Source organism: Sebastes fasciatus, chromosome 8, assembly GCF_043250625.1.
Source record: "Sebastes fasciatus isolate fSebFas1 chromosome 8, fSebFas1.pri, whole genome shotgun sequence".
Classification (NCBI taxonomy): domain Eukaryota; kingdom Metazoa; phylum Chordata; class Actinopteri; order Perciformes; family Sebastidae; genus Sebastes; species Sebastes fasciatus.
Window position 1 is genome coordinate 14,234,468 of NC_133802.1, and position 21,717 is coordinate 14,256,184.

At 40.2% G+C, this 21,717-nt stretch overlaps 1 protein-coding gene and 1 long non-coding RNA gene across 9 annotated transcripts; one reads left to right on the forward strand and one right to left on the reverse strand.

Annotated features, from left to right (window-relative positions):
* Window positions 1–2,664: 2,664 nt before the first annotated feature.
* On the reverse strand, window positions 2,665–19,873 carry LOC141772561 (protein phosphatase 1 regulatory subunit 12B-like). Of its 8 annotated transcripts, none has more exons than XM_074643665.1 (8): window positions 19,756–19,873; window positions 14,349–14,365; window positions 14,100–14,229; window positions 12,413–12,517; window positions 12,190–12,240; window positions 11,946–11,996; window positions 8,770–8,923; window positions 2,665–6,045 (listed from the first exon to the last, which is right to left on the reverse strand). In XM_074643665.1, the coding sequence occupies exons 1-7, from the start codon at window positions 19,855–19,857 to the stop codon at window positions 8,816–8,818; spliced, it is 564 nt and encodes a 187-aa protein (XP_074499766.1). In that variant the 5' UTR covers window positions 19,858–19,873; the 3' UTR covers window positions 2,665–6,045; window positions 8,770–8,815. The 8 variants fall into 8 exon arrangements, with proteins under 8 accessions (XP_074499766.1, XP_074499772.1, XP_074499771.1 ...); XM_074643671.1 differs by lacking the exon at window positions 8,770–8,923 and adding an exon at window positions 11,148–11,192; XM_074643670.1 differs by lacking the exon at window positions 8,770–8,923 and adding an exon at window positions 11,123–11,192.
* LOC141772564 (uncharacterized) lies at window positions 17,533–20,155 on the forward strand. Its single transcript, XR_012594916.1, has 3 exons — window positions 17,533–17,654; window positions 17,916–17,993; window positions 19,776–20,155. It is a non-coding gene; the product is annotated as an uncharacterized LOC141772564 (long non-coding RNA).
* The last annotated feature ends 1,562 nt before the right edge of the window (window positions 20,156–21,717 follow it).

Here is a 21,717-nt window from a genome sequence, read left to right on the forward strand (position 1 = left end):
AGGTTCTCAATAATACTGCTAAAGTTATATATATATATACATATATATATAATATATATGAGAGTGTGTTCTTTTTTTGGGTTGAGTGCAATTTATGAACCAAACTGGGTCGCTCTTCAAGTTTCTCTTCTTCCGGTTTAGCAGCAGAATGTACTCGTGACCACATGTACAATCAATAACACACTGCTGGTGATCTTCGTTTAGCATTTTGCTCAACAAACAAAACAATATTAAAGCAAAAAGAGAGAAACTTAAAACAGTGGGACCCAAGTTTTAGGCCTGAATCCCTCCCATAGAACTATGCATAGAGTTATGATTTTCACAACACATGGCAGATAATATATGAAAATATAGAAAAACGTATTATGTCATGCACATGATATGACATTAAAGGAGTGGTTCTGAATTTTGGGAAAATACTCCCATTTGCTTTCTTGCAGTGAGACGAGAAGATCGATACCACTCTCATATCTGTGCGCTAAATATGAAGCTGTAGCCAGGAGACGTTAGCTTAGCTTAGCATAAAGACTTGAAACAGGGGGAAACAGCTAGCCTGGCTCTGTCTTGTCTGTTAAATAAGGGATAATGTACAGCGAGCCGGTCGTTGTTGTGAAATAAACCCCTTCAGGGATTCAGGCCCTGAAGGGGTTTAATTCATAACAATGACCCGCTAGCTGTACATTATCACGCTTATTACACGGCTACTTAGGAAATCAATAATTTGACACAAAAATGGTCCACTTCAGAGATGCGTCCATAGCAGCGGTCTGCTATAAAGAAATAACAGACGGTAGATCGCCGTGATTGACCAATCAGAATCAAGTATTCAATAGAGCTGTGTAATAAGCTAAGCTAACCGTCTCCTCCACCTTCCCAGCTTCATACTTAAAGGACGGATAAGAGTGATATCGATCTTCTTTTGTAACTCTTGTCAACAAGGTGAATATGTTTCCCCCAAAATGTTGAACTGTCCCTTTAAGTTTACCTCAGTCTCTGAATTTTCTCTGAAGTAAACCTGCTGTCTATCTCTCTATCCTGGCAACAATCTTCAATGTGTTGTGCAACCGCCGCACATTGTCTAATGCAATATTATACGTATTCGCTTTCCCATTATTGTTACTGACTGTGACCAAATGAAGCACTGAGAACAATTCAAATACAAGATTTCAGTGTGTTTCACAAAATACTGCCAGTACCTGATCACAGTTGCCTGCATTCGTCAACACTGTTTGAATCTACCAAGCCAAAATGACAATTCACGCAGAGGCAAACGGAACACATCAGACGATGAGGCAAATGTGATTACAGGTCGAATTTATAGCACATCTAAGAGATTTATTTTCCTTTTACTGCTCGGGTCACCACAGTCACATGACATTAAGTTCTATGGGGCACTGGGAGCTGTGTGTGCTTGTGTGTGTGGGATAAACGGATGTAAGTGTAGGCCCTTTAGCAGACATGCTGCAAAAACGCAGCACTAGAATATATAAATACGATATATACAGTACAGGTCTGCATGCACGGGACACATTACTCATTCTTAAATGTACATCTTTGTGACCGTAATACTCAAACAATCTTAGTTCTATTTTAAATACGGGGGTTGTTCTTTTTTGTTGTTGAGAGCTGTGTAGATGTATGATACCTTATGCACATCTGCATCTGAAACTGCGACAGTTTTAGAGCACCGCTCACCGTGTTTGTTTTTTTAACAAACGCTGTGATTTAAAAAGGGAAGACATCCAAAGTTCAGTAGGTCATTTTACCACCCTGTCAAAATGTGTCGAGAAGCCTCTCAGCGGGTAATGACACCACTTTGAAACATGTTGTCTTGTCTCCTCTATTACTCGCTGTATTTCTTCTTTGTATTCTTGTGCATATGTGCAATCACTCCTTCTGTCTTTATTTGTTATGGTGATGTATACTTCTAATGTAGAATGTAGGACTGTATTTGAATCAATGCCAGGATCACATTTGCTTTCTGTTTACGTCTTTGTCCTGTTTACGTGTAACCAGCTATGTACCACCAGTATCATTATGCTGAATAGGAAGCAGGCTCGTCGATTTTCCTCCACTGAATCTGCTTGTGCTGAGCGTAAAGAATGCCGGCATTCATGTTTACAACATGGATATACCGTATTACTGCCAAACATGCAGGACCGTACCAAACTCCCCCTCTTGAGCGCTTAGTCCTCCACCTCTCACCCCTGATGCAACTGTATTCTCAAGACTCTTTTCTTTTTTGCCACCTCTTTCTCTTCTTCATCATCTTTTAAAGCGTCGGGGGACAGTCAGGTTGTGTCCTCTAGCTGTGTTTCTTCGTGTCTAGTGTCGTGGTGCGCGTGTTCATGTCAGTACTTGTGCCTACTGTGGATCGCATGCTTTAGCCCTTGACTGGACACAAACGTTGCTCACAAACTCCTCTTGACCCTTATGTGGACAAACGTTGGGGATCCTTCTATAAGTTATCAAGGGAACCAAATAACTTATTACAAATTTATCATATGTGTTACCAGTTCTGTAAAAAAACAAATAGGAAATAAAGGCCTTTTAATTACCATGACTCGTTTGTGTTTTAATATGCAAAGTGCTCAGCTCAGCCGGCTCCTAATACTCCCTCTGCCTCTTGGTGCATATTATATTGATGTCACACTGAGAAACATCTCCATTCCTTTACAGTTTATTAAGCAAAGTGATTTGTGTATATTAAGCTATCATCAACACATTACAAACATTTTCAAAACAATATACCGCAGAGTTTACAGCATGTGTAGAAATAGCTGTGTTTTATCCGTAGTTTTGAGTGAATTACTAGATGTGTTACACTGGTGTTACAGCACGCTGCCCGGGTTGGACTCCGAAACCATCACATTGTTAAAGGAATACATCAAACACTGGGGACTTTTGGTCAACTCATCCATTAAAGTGAAGAGAAGACGAATAACAAAATAATTTATGTCTCCGGCACATCAAGGGATTTTAATGCAAGCCGGCAGTTTCATACATTAAAGGAGCAGTATGTAGGATTTAGTGGCATCTAGTGGTGTGGTTGCAGATTGCAACCAACTGAATACCCCTCCACTCACCCCTTCCTTTCCAAGTGAGTCAGAGAACTACAGTGGCCTTCAGGTAATGTAAAAGTGCGAAAGCCTCTCTCTAGAGCCTGGGTTTGGTTTGTCCGTTCTGGGCTACTGTAGAAACATGGCGGAGCAACATGGCGGACTCAGTGAAGAGGACCAGCTCCCTATGTAGATATGAAGGGCTCATTCTAAGCTAACAAAAACACAACGATTAGTTTCAGGTGATTATAATGAAAACATAGTTATGAATACTATATTCTATTTCTGCTAATAGATCCCCTGAAATCCTACACACTGGTTCTTTAAATATGATACATTAATAACACACTGTTTTGAACCTGGGATGACTTTATCTGCCTTACCTCCGTTTGGAATAAAGTGAAGGCGATTGTGTTCCATGAAGAACCACTACAGGGCTGCAGCCTCTTTCATGGGTTTATTTCTATTTTTCATGTTAAGTAGCTAGTTGAGCTAATTAACATTTCAACATTTTCAAACATTTATCGGAACCTAAATATTGAAGAACATTTTAATCAGGGCTGTCAACACGCTGTTAACACGATAATAACACGTTAACCCAAAATCGTTTTAACACGACTAATTTCTTTAACGAATTAACACAATTGATCTTTTGAAGCTTTTTACAGCTTCAAATGAAACTAGAAAACCTAGGGAATCCATTGGTACCATACTAGCTTGTCGTGAAGGAGGTTAAATAACGCTCCAAACTTATGCTAAATTTTGGCGAGTAAAAACTGTCATGGTCATTTTCAAAGGGGTCCCTTGACCTCTGACTTCAAGATATGTGAATGAAAATGGGTTCTATGGGTACCCACGAGTCTCCCCTTTACAGACATGCCCACTTTATAATAATCACATGCAGTTTGGGGCAAGTCATAGTCAAGTCAGCACACTGACACACTGACAGCTGTTGTTGCCTGTTGGGCTGCAGTTTGCCATGTTATGATTTGAACATATTTCTTTATGCTAAATGCAGTACCTGTGAGGGTTTCTGGACAATATTTGTCATTGTTTTGTGTTGTTAATTGATTTCAGTGACAATAATAAATATATACATACATTTGCATAAAGAAAGCATATTTGCCCACTCCCACGTTGATAAGAGTATTAAATTAATCGCGTTTAATCATGGACGATCAAACAATTAATCGCAACTAAATATTTGAAACGATTGACAGCCCTATTTTTAATATAATGCAACGCATGCAATAGAACCAGTAAATATGGCCTACATGACCAGAATAAAAAAGTTGGGATTTATTGCCGTAATATTGGATTGCATTAGATGTAGCCAGATGTACCTGGTGGTGTACTTAATAATAATAATTACTATAATAATAATAATAATAATTACTTGAGCTTAATTTATCATGACAATATGAACACACAACACAGTTGAGTTAAAAATTTATGTAATCTACACCACATATAATGAAAAGTGCCAGCAACAGTTTATTCCTCAAAACTTTGGATTGTGCTTGAAATTTATTTATTTATTTATTTATTATTAATCACACAATACTGTGGACGCTAAAACGTCAGCAGTGATTTACATCGCGTCTACAAGTGGAAGATTTGCCGTTTGCCTTTTCATCACCTAACAGAAAGATGGCCAAGAAGTCAACCAAAATAGTCGGTGTATTCCTTTTGAAAGAAAATTTAGTGAACAAAGTATAAAGATTAGAACTAAGAAATGCATAAATAAATAAATATATCTCTATTACAGAACATAGGACACGTTCTTTCACACACACTCAGACTGTGTTCTCCGTGTAGCCGGTTTGCTGTTTTGAAGCTGAGCGACTGGATACAAAATCCTCTACAAAGGACACGCAAAACACTAAACGCTAAATTACGTTAGCATGGACACTAAAACCAGTAAAGAAAGACATAACACACAGTCGCCCTTCAAATACCAAATACAGTGGGAAAATTATCATAAAATTATATCATCAAAATGATAGAGATTTGACTGAAATGTCCCAAAAATGTATCCAACCAGTTGGAAATGGTTTGAAGGTTTGCTAAAGGGAAGTTTTGTTGAAAGTATACAGAACTGACAAACCTGAGAAAGTTGTCAATCCAGGCAAAAACAAACCAAAACATGCGTCTTAATAAGCTTTCATATCTTTATCATAGAGTAAAAATGTTCAAAAAGATTTGTTTTATATAACATCTTATATAAAAACTAATGAATTTCCACTTCGATACATTCTTAGTTTAGAGCAAACATCGACTTGCCGTTAGAAGAGCTGCATCTTCTTCAGTGGTTCTTGCTACTCAGATGCCTTGATGGATTCATATTATTTTGTAGCTTCTGGAGCCAGAGCACCTGTTTAATTTGACCTGTGTGGTCATATATATTCTGATTGAAATTATAACAATTATTTCTTCATGCCAGAGTGGCCTTTGGGGCCCTTTGCTTCTCTCTTCTTTCTCAATTAAGACAACATTAAAAAATACTTTCCTGCAGTGCACGATGTAGCAACAAACGTGATTTCTCTATGTGATGTGTGGTTATAATATTAGAAACAGTACCTTCATGCAAACCCCTGGATTAGTTTGAACTGGGCCTTGAAAGGTTATTCAAACAGTACAACTGGTCCCTATTTGGTTAATGTGAAAATAACTAATCATGAAGAAATGGTTGTAACTCCATCATCACACACAGTGAAATTTGACTAAAACTCCTTAACTCTTTGGATCTTCATGAGTCCCAACAGGAATTTATTTCTGCAGAGCAGCCATCACCATAACTCAGGGAGGAGTCACAACTTGGGACACGGTGGATAGTTAAACTTCCATATCGGGGGGTTGGAGCGTCCACACACACAGAACAGGAGCTTCAGACATCTTTTCATTTGGACAGTTTGCTGATGACTCGAATGAGAGCCCCGTTCTCATCCTTAAGCCTCTGGTTGTCTGACTTGAGCTCTGTTAAGATCTGGGACAGCACAAGGAAAGAAATTATATTAGAAAATGATATCATCATCACAGATAAACATGGTAAATGGTTTGTGGATACTGTGATTAAACAAGGAACAATGACACAATTCACCAGGACTATAACATCTTCAATCACCATTAACAACAAGTGGACTAAAAGTTGTCTTTCAGTAAAGTTGGAGGCCAAACAATGAGGACATGCGTTTCGGCACTCAATCATGCAAGTGAGGAGTGACTTTGACAATATGTTCCGCATGTGAAAAGTTAAAGAGAGCAAAGTCAAAGAGAGAGAAACCGAGAGAGGGTCAATTTCCCAAATCTAGGTCATGTCTCTCACGAGGAGCGATGACTAAAAATAACCACCCTCTTTGCCAAAGTATTTCCCCTCTACTAGAGACAAATAATAACCTTCTGCTCTCTAGCTGGGACATATTACCAACAAACTGGTGAATGAGCAAAGGCCCCTGGCATCTATGACCTGAGGCAAATCACATGATTGGAGTCTCTTTTTTATTTAAATTTCTCTCTAAATTCTCTCTAAATTCTCTAAAAGAGGTGAATGAAGAGGAATCTTCATTTGTTTTCTGTGGGTGTCTGTATAGCAATGTGGATCTTTCAGATCAATTTGAGGAGTGACTATGGTTTGCATGTTCCGCATTTTATCACAAGTCTATCGATCGCGCAGTGTGGGACTTGGTCTTGACTCTGTCTCGCACTGCCTCGGTCTTGGTCATGGCTTGGTCTCTGTTTAGGTGATCTTGACACTGTTTTTTTCGTCGTATGATAATCCCAAATTCCAGTATATAAATCCTGTCATCATGGTAATGCCTTGCTCTAAATGTAATTAAAGGAATAGTTCAACATTTTGGTGAACAAAACACACCCGGTGTCTCGCCCAATGGCACAGGACTAATGATCTCACACGTTTCATTTCCTTCGGAAGATTGACTAGAATGGCTATTTCCTCGGCAAACAACTTTGCATCGATTACACAGCACATTACACAGGACCCGCATATATTTGACTGTTGCAAGATCGATCGATACCGGCTGTAAACGTGTTTATTCTTTTGTGGCGCAGACTGCTGTTGTCGATGTTTACTTTAGATGATGATAACTAAAGAAAAAGCATGAGGCCCCATGCAGCATTTAAAAATAAACTTCAAAGGAGGCTTATGAGAAATTTCTTTTGGGGGGGTGAGGTCAGCAGAGTTGACCTCTGATGGCCATAAAGGAGATTGGGTTAAAAGAGTGCAGAGGAAGATGCATTGCAGTGTGGGAGTGGGGAGGGGGGTTGGAGGAGTGAGCATCGGGAGGGTGCAGGACCTGCCTGAGAGGAACACAGCAGAGGACGAGGCACCAGAAGGAGAGGGGAGTGTAGAAGTTATTGTGGCTGAGGAGGGAGGAGAAGAGGGGGAGGAGGAAAAGGAGGACAGATGATGTCAGAGGAGATCAGAGGTCCTCCGTCTCCGGCATGGAGGCCGTCTCAGAGAGGCGGGCGAGGACGCGCAGCATTGCTCTGTTCTCAGCCAGGAGACGCTCGTTCACCCTCCGCAAGGTCTGGACCTGAGCCAGAGCGGGGAAAGCCTGCACAGAGGAGGAGAGAGATGCAGAGAGGGGCCAACAGAGAGAGCATGCAGGGAGGAGGGCCATGTGCAAAGAAGAGAAAGACTCATACATATCCACTCATACAGGCATGCACCCACACACCGACACAGACAGGGGAGAAAAGAACAGCAGCTCTGTGAGGGACTCACCAGCAAAACTTATATAAACGGATATTTACACAACAGGAGAGATTTTGAGAAGAAATAGCAAAAGCTGCAACAAGCAAAGGAAGCGAGTTCTCCTTGGGTTTGGGCTCATCAAACCTGGGCTGTATGTGGAGGGTGGTGAGGTTCTATTATATGCTTTGCAAAGTACAGGTAATAAAAAAAAATTTAATGATAAAAAATATATAAAACTTTAATTCCACTATTTCACACTTTGTACAAAAGCCTAGTCAGTTTTAAACCTGCAGTAGGCAGATTTTTTTGGCATCATTGGGCAAAAATTCCATAATAACCTTTCAGCATATTGTAATTCAAGTGTTCTGAGAGAAAACTAGACTTCTGCACCTCCTCATGGCTCTGTTTTCAGACTTTAAAAAGTCTAGCCCGTGACGGGCGACTTTGGCCAATCACAGGTCATTTCAGAGAGAGAGCGTTCCTATTGGCTGTTCATTTAACGGAAGGAGCTGTCAATCACTCACGAATGCCTATTTCTCACCTCAAATGTTTTCAGAAACATCTTGTAGTGTACTGTTTAGCTGTAAGATGAGAAAGTGTGCTCCGGCTGGTGGGCGGTGCTTGGTATTTCCTCAACTGATCTCAACATGGCTGCCGGGTCACAAACTTTCTCATTTTACAGCTAAACAGTACACTACAAGATGTTTCTGAAACATTTGAGGAGAGAAACAGACATTACAGTAACAGAATATTGATTCATATTTGATCAGCGCTGCCTAGTTTGACAGTTTTATCGGAGTTTGCGAGTGATTGACAGCTGCTCAGAGACGGCAAGGCTGCAGCTCGGCTCTGATTGGTTATTTTCCTCCAGTCTGTGAAATCTTGCAGATGTCATTAGGAGCATCGGAGGACACAGAGGCACATTATTTTTTTTTTTTTCAGATTACCTGTCTCATGCGCTACCGCAGGATATAGTGACCGTTTTATAAAAATTACCTTTTTTAATCATATTTGCTCCATTTCTACCTACTGCTGCTTTAAGTCAAAGGAAAAGAAATGATTCATTCCGCCCTCTTCTTTTCTTGGCCTGGCTTTTTGAGGTGAACCTCAATGTGGTTTTAACAGAAACATCTGTGGTTTGACGCGATTCCTGAGGGCAAACCACACACACACACACACACACACACACACACACACACACACAGACACAGGACACTTCTGGGCTACCCAAACACAAGTGTGTAGACGTGAATATGGCCCAGTACTGTATGAGGTTTAAGGCGGACATCCAGCTGCTTCTTACAACAGAAAAACACATTTATTAAAGCAATTTGAAGCTAGCCTGTGTTTGGGACTCTAACAGTTCAAGCATATAATGTTCTCTTGGTATTAGAACAAGACGGTGCCGTCTCTGGAGAGGTGCCCTTGGCAAGGGAGACGAGAAGAAGGACGGAGCGAGGCGAGAATGCATAATGACCAGTCTCCTTTATTACACTCTCTGTTAATATCAAGCTCTTTGATATTAAATTAGATCTGACCAAACTCTCAAGTCCTGCAGATAATTCCGCACAGTTGCTATTAATTAAATTTCGGAGGCCGTCGAGAATAATTCGGCTCTTTTGTATGAAATGTAACACCCTGCAAAGTAATCGGACACTAAGGCATGGATACTGTTTTGAAAGGGGAAACAAGGACATGCAGCGCTATTGATGTGAAGCACCTGAAACCAGCAGGCCAAGTCAGTTACAGAGCCGCAGTGCCAGCAGGTTCAGACCCGAGGAGGTAGTCCTAAATTGGCCTCTTACTGGAGATGAAGCAGTGCTTATGCGCACCATCTGTAGGGAAGGAGTGTAATAGCTTTTGCAATGTTGACGCTTCTGTCATCCATGTGCAGAGTGTAACAACTGCAGTTTTTTATACACAAAACAGCAACAGTTGTTGTAACTCAGTGGTGTAAGTGTTAAAATTACAGCAGCTGTTACTAGAAGACAAAACTGAAAGACATTTCAGCATCTTGAGGTCTTAAGTGTTGCTGCTGTCTTTCCTTTCCAGTGGGTGGCACAGTTTGTCCAGTCCGTTCTCATTCCCAGGGCGTTAAAATCCCGGCGCTTTGTCACGGCCGTCGGCATTCTATATCGGCGTACAAGGCACCCTTTAGCGGTGGTAAGAGACGCACAAGGCTTTCTATTAACTACAATGTAAACCCATCCGCCGCAATAGTAAACGCTCAGGAAAAGTGCTGTTGTGACGTAGTTTAAAGAGCAAAATAGACACACGGGGCAGGCGGGAGGGGTAGTGGATGGGTCCAACAAACACAGGGCTTTCATCCAGGAGAGCGCTGTTTGTGTCTCGTGCGTTCCGTTACACTTTTACTTTACAATCAGCTCTTCCTTCGTGTGTTCTGGGTTCGAATCCGCCTCGGGCCCTTCTGTGTGGAGTTTGCATGTAGCGTGGGTTTTCTCCGGCTTCCTCCCACAGTCCAAAGTGTTTTTTGTTTACTTCACAACATTAAATATATGTTTGCTGCGACCAGTATATGACCAAGCGTCAGTATATGACGAGTCAGGATGTGAACGTGTTGGGTTGGCACAAATTTGACAACGACTGAACAGCTATCTGTAACCTACAAAACGTGAACAAGTGACTTTGTGAGTGAGTGACAAGCCAGCTCCCTGGCGTGCTTTCCATCCAAAGAAAGTAAAAAGACAGTGTGCAGAGTGCCCCTGTAGCATTTACACTCTAAAGTTCAGCTCATCATGTGATGTACATGTGCGTCCACGCGTGTAAACATGCCCGAGTCTCTTGGTGCCTTCAAATGGGGTCGTGTTTACCGTGTTCACGAGAAGAGTGAACGACCCCTCTTGTGGTATTCACGACCTCGTAAGTGGAAAATGTCTGAAAACTCTGAGTTTACGAGTTGTGACGTGTTTGTTGACATTTTCAGAAATGGCAGAGGCCATGGAAGTTAATCTTTTGGTACATAATAAGTGAATATATTGTAATTTTATAACATGTCTGAGGAAAACGTTGATATTCCCAACTGCCTCATCTTTTTCCTCTGTCATTATGCCTTTGCATTTCCTGCATTATATTACCCACTTTCTAACTTGCTAAATTATTAGCCTATGTGGCTTATAGACGCCGACAGTATGACGTTAATATTGCTGTTGCTTAGCAGCGGTGTTCTCACGACTTAATCACTTGAACGCCAAGCATATTATGCACACGATTTCCCATGTTGTGAACACGAGCTCACGAGTTTCATTTGAAGGCACCATGTGACAGAGCAGAATCATGTGAGGTGACAGGCAGGTGTCAATCACTCCTCTGCGTCATAGCGACCACTCACCATCCCCCCTCCCCCAGAGACAAACCTGCACTCAGGGCTGGTACCCACAGCGGAACCGCAGTGGGGCGTCCTGCTGAGGTAAACCACGACAACACCGGGGTCAAACATGTGCTGCTGACATACTGTCCTATTTATAACGTCCCTCGTCACTGTCTGCACATTACACTTTCTCAGACCGGAGTCATGATTTTATCTCTTGAGGAATATAACGTAGCCAAATTATAATCCTACTGTGTCATTTGTGACACACACATACAGACTACGTCTACTCAGCCCTGAAATCTCTCCGCTGCTCTGCCCTGTCTCTCTTTTGTGAAGCAGACTACACACAGTGCAGTGCAGGAATTCCTCACAAAAGCAAGTCTTTTGCTCTTGGACGGGGTTTAGTATTCAGCTGGAACTAGGTCACAATGTTCACCCCAACAATGGGATAAATGGAGCAGGGGAGCAGCGGCACAGGCTCCTCCTCAGCCTGGCAGGAAGTGGCCCAGTAGAACACTGTGGGTAATGAGCCTGAAGCATTAACCTTCCCTCTCCTTGACTTCAAACCCACCTGGCTAACAACTACCCCAGAGTGAGAATGTCTTGGCTAATATGTGTGTGTGTGTGTGTTTTGCTCTGTTAAAATCACTTTAGGCGTGCTTGATTTAGCATGAGTAACACTAGGGGGCTTGGCTGGAGGTGTGCACCTTCAAATACTGTTAGTGTTATTACAGTGTTAGGGAGAAAACACGAGATAAATGACGCACAACTTGCATAAGAGACAAAATATGCTATTTAAACCCAGGGTGAGTATGCACAATTTATTTTTGCATGCACTGACCTTTATCTCATCCTCCATGTTTGACACTCTTTTCTCAAGAGCTTGTTTGTCCTGTAAATAAAGAAGAAACAACTGAAATAAATATATGTATAAAAAAAAAAAGAGGGAAAAGCCACTCAACTATGATTTGAAGTGGAGATGACAATCAGAGGGGAAATGGCCAAGAAAGGAAATGGACATTGATCCATCTTGATAGTGCAGAAGAGCAAATACCAAAATGCCAAAAGGTTGCCAAGACACTTACCCTTTTCTCCGATTCAAGTGCTGTAGATCTCTCTGATATTCTGTCTTGCCTCTAGAAGGGAGAAACGGTGCTGTTATTGTAAGTACTGGGAGAATTATTTAACATGATTTTATTAAGTAATCAGCCACGACATTCTTTGTGCACACCCGTGGGAAAAGGATGATGGTGAAGCAGTAAAAAAAGACGACTCAATTGACAGTTTTCTTCTTTCAGTTTTCTGTACCTGTGTGACTTTCTCCAGCTGGGAACGTATCTTGACCAGTTCCTGTTTGCTGTCCTGCAACCTGGACTTGAGCTTCTCATTCTCATGCAGAGCTTCTGCATACATCTGAAAGTGAACAAAATGAAGATTAAGGAACAGCTTTATTCCACAGATTCTGGTCTTTCACTGTGTCAAATACTTTTTTTTTTAAATAATCAAAATATTCAAGAATTTAAATTTAAATTTAAATAACAAATTAACCAATTTAATATGGAAATAAAAAGTTGGCAAGTAAGCGTATGGAACCACAAAGTGTTCAGTAATAAATAAACAGATAGGACATTTGTATTTAAAAAGAAATATAGGCTACATATAACATTAGTAACATAATAATTAAAACCAAAGCCAATTGTGTTATTTCATTGTTTTTGTTTCCATAACAACAGAGTTTTACTGGAAATCCTTTTTTATTTAATTATATAATTATATAATTAAATATATATATATGTTACTGGGTATAAATAAAGATGGAACACACCATAAATTAAATATTTCATTTCCACCTAACAAAATTGTACACTTTTAGACACCTCTTAATTCATGTAAATAAAGAAATTATGTAGTTACAGCCCTCATTTAATTAATTTACATGTTACTATAGGTATTAATTCCATCTAAATAACAACTGTTTTGTCTTTGTTTTGAAAAATCAGTCAATCCAACATCTATACATGTTCCCATGTTAAATGAAGCCATATAATCTATTGGTCTATTTCACCAGCTGAATGCAGTACCACTATTCATCCACCAGGAGTGCAATTGCTCCTGATAAAATGATGTTGGAGTAGCCATTAGCAACATTGATATGCCCTCAAACACAACTTTTTATCAAAAAACAGCAAATGTAAGACATCATTTATGGATATGGCTGTATAAAGTGAAGTTTATTTTTTCTTTTCTTCAGCTCCTGGTTAAGCTTTTAGCTGAGCTTCTCTTTATGTGGGTATGCAGGATGAATATGTTGCTACATGGTTGCTGCACATGACCTTTGTGTTTGTTACCATGTGAGCAACTGACATGGTACCCGGGGGCGCTCGGGTTCAAGAGGTTTTAAAACAGTAGGCTAGCTAAGCAAGTTTTATTTTATTTTTTGTATTTAATATTGAACACTTTCAGTGCCAAATGAATAAAATGATGAAAATCAATGGAAATATCTAAATTTGTAACATTTTCCAAAACCCGCTGATATTCTCCCTTCCTTCAGTTATTTGTATGACCATTCATTTATATCAACAACAGACCAATGTTTAAATTTGATATACTATAATATAACTATTCAGCATAATTAATATGACTGGAAATATTCAGATATACTATCAATAAAATTACATTTCAAAGTTAACACTTTTCATATATTACCATAGCCTGTATGGGCTATATATATATATAGTTATGTGACATGGTGGTTTTTTTTTATATCAGTTTAGTAAAAATTATGTATTCTATAATGTCAACATTTAAACATACTTAAATTCATTTTTATTTAAAGATTTCAAAGATAAGATAGGTTTGCTTTTAATTATCTGCTTGCCCTTTTAGGAATGTTATTAAAGTGGATAAATCTGCCTGGTGATCCAACATCTTTCTGCAAGCACATGAATCATTCGGGAGGGATTGTGCTTGTTTAAACCGAGGTAAGAGTTACTACCTTCTTATAGTCTTTGGTAGCCGAGTCTTGCTCCTGTCTGTTCAGAGCAGCCAGCCTTGTCTCTCTCCGAGTGTAAGAGCTGGTGCGGCCCAGTGGTTTGTCTGTCGCACTCTCACCACTGGAGTCATATCTAAAAGTAACACATTCAGTACACACTGCCACTTTATTTAGGGCATTTATGTTTGATTTTTCTCAGGAAATACAGTTCTATAATAAAAAGAAAAGAAAAAAACAATGATAAATCCTCACCTTGACAATCTGTCATGCTGAAAAACAAATAACAAACCATGTTAGTTTGATCACTCAGCACTTCGGCATGGGAACAACACAGTGTAAAAAAAATGTTCTGTTGTGGTTAGATCCAGATTTATTTGTTTGATAAGACCAAACAGAGGCTTGGCAGTGAAATATTTTTTTTCTCCATTTTGAGACAACAGAGAAGAAAAACAAAACTTCCAAGTGAATTATCGTTGCGTGTTCAGAGACCTGAAGTCCCAGGGGGAAGAAATGCATGCAGAAGTGAGATATAATTCAGCCAAACACTGCACCGACAGGGTTCACGCAGGTCAAACCTCCCCGGTGAGCCCGGTTAATCTTATAGAACAGGCGGCTGCCTCGCAAATGCCTGCAGCATTAAGATGACATCATGACATCAGAAGCAAAGCATCTCCTGTGTGACGGGGTCAACGTCTGACCTCAGGGAGCAGGCTGATAGCAGGCTGTCCTGGCGGGGGTTTCGCTATGACTAGTCCAGTCTACATGGCTGCCAAGTTGCCTGTTGTGATCACATACTGAATTTGTTTCCACTTCACCAAGGAGTCTTGGTATTGTGCTACATTCAGACGAGTTGTGTTTTTTTTCTCTAGCTGGATTCCACTCAGGTCTGTTTTCAGAAATCGTATTAGCTCAAAGATATGCCTATAATAAATAAGCTGGTAGGTGCAGCTTATCAACAAATTATCATCCCAATTGGTCACATATTGAGGCTTTGTCAGACCCCTTGGCGTCACTTTATGGTCGCAGTAAACACGTGCTTAACGTCGTGAAACTTTACTCCTAAATTCAAAGATTTGGCGTTGCCGTCTCGCCTGGAAAAGAGGGGCTCTAAACACCTCTGTTTGGAAATAAATGGCAATAAACGTCTTGTGCGGTGGTCCGAGCTGTTTGAGACAAGAAGCAGATGCAGACTGCATTAAAAAGCTTTATAGGAGGACAATTCATGTCAAAAAGGAACAGAGCGTACAGTTATTCCTGCATGCGCTCACGTTTGCAGAGCTGGGGGGGGATATTTCACGCAGCGTCAAAGGAGCTATTCCTCAGCAAGTGTTTACATAACCGAGCCAGCGCTGCCTGTCCTTATGTGGTCATGGGCTCAAGCAGAGCCATCCAGGAAAAAACAGACCTCCGTGACCTCCTGAGATGAAAAAAAAGGGTCCAAGGATGATGGAGCTCTAACTCACTCACCCTGATTTCTTCGTGCGATGCTGAGGAGATTCCTCGATCACATTTGGTGTGCATTCATTAATCAGCCGGGATGATTGGGCCCCCTGGTTTTATGAATAAATCATCTGCTTTTGGGGGATATGAACTGTTACACAAACCTTAACCAGACTCTTTCAAGATTACGAGTGCCTGATGCAAACCTATTTCACACTTAAGGGATTAGCAAATTGGTGAAATTTGATTTTTTTTTATTCCAAATTTTAAGCGAGCCAAGTGGGGTTTACAGGACTTCTTAAATCCTTACAGTAATGCATGCTCTTACATGTATGTCTGCATAATGAAACTTATTTGTCAACATTTAACCCAAGCCAGAAAAACTGAATCATAGCTGAAAATTCTACATCTGATAGCAGCTGCACAAATGTGATTCCCTTGTTAGGAGAAACAGAGGGAGTCAGAAGTGGCACATGTACTGTAGCTCGGTGAACTATGTGAGGCATAGCAGATGCAACCGAGACAATCAACTGAGGGGGGAAGAAAAACAACAGGGTGTCAAGACTGATGGAAACAGCCTCCAAACGGTTGCATGCTTGAACCGCGGGCGCTCTGTAAACACAACCGCCTCCAGAGTTTTATGGTTTGCCAGGACCAACATCATGCACACCAGGGGGGTCGGGGGGTCGAGGCACACACACATACATGCTGCCTGCATGAGATCACTGCTACAGTATATAAACATGTTAACAGCAGTTTGCAAAATGAAATCATCATTATAGGAGACTCTCCCTCTCATCTCGTTCTGTCACAGCATTGCTCCTTCAGAGCTGACTGCGTTTTGCAGTAGGAAAATCTGAGCTACACACACTCTTCACCCCCACCACTGGAACTGACACTGCTGTTAACACAACCATAAAAGACGTTTCTTCCACATTCACTCACCTTTCCTCACATCAGCCACTCCTCCTCCTCCTCTTCCTCTATTAACTCCTTACTGTACATCTGAGCCTGTCTGAGAGCATCTTCCTCTTTTTCTTTTTCAAGATCACCGACTGAAAATGCCTCACATCCAGCGGTGGAAGAAGTACTCAGATACTTTACTTAATTAAAGTACTAATACCACAATGTAAAATTATATAATTGTAAGTAAAAGTCCTATACAGTATTAAGAATACAAAATGAAAGTACTCATTCTGCAAAAAAATGCCTGTTATTGACTTATATTGTACATTATTTGATTTTTAATAGGGCTGCAACTAACGATTATTTCATTGTCGATTAATCTGTTGATTATTTTCTTGATTAATCGGTTAGTTGTTTGGTCTATAAAATGTTGGAAAATGTCGATTAGTGTTTCCCAAAGCCCAAGATGACGTCCTCAAATGTCTTGTTTTGTCCACAACTCAAAGATATTCAGTTTACTGTCATAGAGGAGTAGGAGTAGTAGTAGAAGGAGGAGTTTTAGAAAATGGAATCAGAGACTTTATTATTTTTTTTAATTACTCAAACCAATGAATCGATTATCAAAGTAGTTGGCGCTTAATTTAGTAGCTGACAACTAACCGATTAATTGTTGCAGCTCTCATTGTTAATGCATATGCCTAAGTAGTATTTTACTGTTGTAGCTGGTCGAGGTGGCATGTTAGTTTAGTTGAGTGGTTCCCAACCTAGGTGTCAGGCCCCCAAATGGTCACAAGATAAATCTGGGTGGTCGTGAGATGATTGTGCCACAAAAATGTATATTCACTCATATTTGGCACAAACAATTGTTTAAATTAAACCATCTGATAAGTTTAGAGGGGACATGTAGTTAAACATAGGCTATGTTTCTTGTCTTTGTTTCTTTTCTGTTTTATTTTGTTACCCTCCTCTCGTTCTTCACTTCCTGCCTTTGTGCCCCGCCCCAATTAGTTTCACCTGTCCTTCGTTAGCCCTGCTCTCACCTGCTCCCACTCCCCCAATCACTCATTCACTACTTGTACCGGCCCGGTTGCTTTGCTCGCTGTCAGTTTGGCTTTGCCTTTGCATGGGGTTTTGTTTAGGTGGAACTGCTAACAACTCATGGACATCTGAACTCAGAGACTGTTTTTTTGTAGGAAGTCTCAAGCCAAAACAGTTGGGAACCACTAGTTTAATCTTTAAAAGTGTTAATGTTAAAAGAAACTATTGTCAAATAAATGGAGAGTACAAATAGAAGAGAGTATAAGTACAATATTTCCCCCTGAAATGTAGTGGAGTAGAAGTCTAAAGTCAAATGGAAATACTCAAAAGTACAAATTTAAGTAATTTGTGCACAGTACTTGAGGGAATGTACTTTAGTTACTTAGTTTTCACCACTGTGATGCAACGTGTTCTTGTTTCTACTTATTCCCGCAGCTCACAGCTGTAACAAACACAGCTGTAACACACATTGTGTTTTACTAAAGAGGGCCAAGTTCTCATCAAAACATTGTGGTAAGTGCTAAAAATACTGCATCAACCTGATTCCACCCCCCTCTGCAATGTATTTTCTCTCCCATGAAAACTCAAACCGATTCACATTGGGCTGACATCATGGAAAATGAATGCTTGAGTTTCACCATGGCTACAGTACAGCACACAGAGAGACTGACAGTCTTTGTAAAGAAAGCAGAAACATGACAGCATCCACTGGTAGCATTCACTGCTTGCTAGCGACTGTGCTGTAATGAGAGCGTCTGTGTTGCATAACATTAGATGAGTCTCTAAATAGACAGTTACGTTTCTGTGTTTCTTCCCTGTCCCTTTAAATGTGTTCGTCACACAGAACAGCTCAGTTTGCCACACTGACATGAACACAACAGTCAAACAACCCCCATGAGAATAAGCCACTTAGACAGAAATAAAATAACAGGAAATTACAGAAGGAACATTTTAATCCAAAAGTCTCTTTGAAAAAGTGTGGTCAGACTCTCCGAGCGAACACTCGCCTCTCATTCACGGTTCATCAAATATGAGATGATGAGGCGGATTATTCATGCAAATGCACATAATCGTGTAACAATTACACACGTTATCACTTTATCTGGTTTTAATCGCTTTCCTTTGTATTTATTTTGAACGGTTTTTACTTTATTTAATTGAACTTTTTTAATGTACTTTACTTATTTACTTGTACTTTTTTACTTTACTTATTCACTTGAACTTTTTTAATTTATACTTATTTACTTGAACTTTTTACTGTACTTTATCTACTTGAAAATGTTTTACTTACTTTACTTATTTACTTGAACTTTTTTACTTATACTTATTGAACTTTTGTTACTTATTTAATTGTCCATTTTTTTTTACTAACTTTACTTATTTACTTGAACTTTTATGTTGCTGATGCTGTATGATGCTTTGATGGTAATTAATTGTTCTAAGCACAATAACAAAGATCTATTTTATTTTATTCTATCCAATCTATTTTATTAGGAAATAACTTATCCTGTTAATGAAACATTGAAATATTTGCTTGTTTAACTGAACACGCTCACAATGGTCCAAACACATAAATACTTTACAAGGTGTGAAGCTAACAATTACTTCCATTATCGGTTAATTGGCCAGTTAATGAAATAATCACTTAAATGTGAGAAATGCCCGGTACAATTTCCAAATTCAAGGTGATGTCTTTAAATTCTTTGACAAAACTGTAAAAAAAAAAAACACAATATATATTCAGTTTACTATCATAGATGACAAAGAAAAGCAGCCATTCCTCACATTTGAGAAGCTGAAAATCACAGAATATTAATTTATTAATATATATAAATAATATTTTACTTTTCCTTTAAAAAATTACTAAAACAATAAATTACTGAAAATAGCTGTACATTTCTTGTCAATCGACGAAACCGATTAATCAGCTAATTGTTCCAGCTCTACTTCACACAGAGCTTGTGCTGTCATGTAGACGTCTTAAAAGATTTAGTCTGAATCCAGAAGAAAAAAAAATCTTGTTTACGGATCAATCACTAAACACACCCACAGGAAATACTGTGCTTTTGTTTAACTTTGGTTTAACATACTATAAAGTCACTTGATAGTGGGTAAATAAACTAAAAGATCAGTACTTTTTTACAGCTTCATGAAAATAAATGACACAGATTATATGAAATTAGACACATCTATCCTGCTAAATTGGTGAAATCATTAATCAGTTTAAAATCACAAATGTGTATTAATCTCTATAGAAAAAGTTTGTGGTTCTTACTCTGTAGTTTTTGTCTGTAGGGGACGGGGAGGAAGGTGGTGAATCTGTCAGTGACTTCCTGGTACGGGTCAGGTCCTTGGTGCGTGGATAGTAGGTAGACATCTCCCCCCTCTCTTCTCTGGACTGGCAGGTCAACTTCTACTGTAACATTCACTGAGGCTGCTGCCAGATAACAGCTGCACAGACGCACAGATTCCCTCAAGCAACGGTGACGCAGATGCCCATGACTGAGCTCCTGGGGAATCCTCAGCAACAACAGGTGCGTGCGTGTATATGTGTGTGTGTGTCTCAGTCCAGCCTTCACAGTCCCATGAGCTGGAGAAAGCTGCAGCTAATGTTTGGAGGGATTTCAGATGTGTGGTCACGCCTTCTTCAAATAGCTCAGACAGTGAAGCAATAATCAGATAAAAATGCCACAAAACAAATTCTTCAACGTCTTGTTGATCACAAAAAAAACCCAGAGAAATAACTCTTTAACTAGTAAAGCAAACAAATTGTCCTCCCTTGTCTCCGCTCTGTCAACACTGAGGTCTCTGATGAAATGTGAAAAAGTCCAAAAGGAAGCAGCCAAGAGAGAAAAGTTTGTTCCCTTTGCTGCCTCTTCCTATGTTTCCCAAAGTTATACACACTCTCTCTCTCTCTTTCTCTCTCTCTCTCTCTCCATCTCCCTCCCTCCCTCGCTTTCTCTCTCTCTCTCCTTCTCCTTTCACTGCTTGGTCGCCCTCCCAGTCCCTCCACCCACCCCCCATCCTGCTTCTCCCTGCTCTCTTCAGCTTTGGCAGTCCGCCAGAGGCTCTGCTATGGCCGGACTCGGCACTGAGGGCTAAAATTGTCCACTGATGTGGACGGGGATAAGAAGGGGGAGGTTGAGCACAAAGCCAGAGTTCGGAGGGGGGCTGCAGCAGTTGAGTGTCCTGGAAGGTCAACACGCAGCTATTACCTGAGGAGCCATCAACTACCGTGAAGTGTAACTCTGTACACGCCACAGTGTGATGGAGGGGGAGATGCTGTGATTGTTACAGTGTCAACACGGAGCACTTTCCACACTTCCTCTTACAAAAACCTGTTTAATCTATTCCACATTTTAGCCCCTGTAGTATTAACAAGGCAAGGTGATGATTTGTTTTCATCCTGCAACCTCATGAGGTTTGTAAAAATATCAATCCATCTTTCTTCAAAGTCACGATCTTATCAAAGTAATACTTTTGGGGAACGGATTATTGGCTTTCCTGCCAAGAGTAAGATGAGATCAATACCTCTCTGATGTCTGCACAACGAACCCGGTCTCACGGGAAAGCGTATAAATAGCAACGACATTACACAGACATTCCGTGTGTCATGAGGATGCATTTTAAGGCTTTTCGCGTGTCATTTGTACATCACGCAAGAAAACGGTGACATCCACACTTTGGTTTAGGCAACAAAACCACTTTGTTAGGTTTAGGAAAAACATCATGGTTGGGCGTAAAATAAGTACATAAACTAAGTAAAACACTTACGGAAACAACGTAATATAGGTATGGAAAACACGTGACAAACATCACTAATTTACAAAACAAAACTCCGGTCTTGAACACCCGTCTCCTGGTTAAAAGTTGTGTTTGTTGGACCCGTGCACCTCGCCACCCGCCCGCCATGAGCGGTCTTTCTCCCTTTTTATTCTACGCCATTTACTCTGAGTGTGGAATATGTATGCAGATGCATTTACATTGCAGTCAGTAAAGACTTCATGCCGTACAAATGACACGCCAAAAGCAAGAGAGCCGTTCGTATTGCACGCTAAATGCTTTGCGCATTATCGAGTCATTCATACACCTTTTCGTGCAAATTGGCTGGTACAATAAGTACTGTATGAAGCTACAGCCACCTAGCTTAGCGTAAAAACTGGAAACGGGGAAACAGCTCGTCAGGTACTAAGGTTTTTTTTACATTTTAGTTCAGACGAATTAAACAGACAGGCTA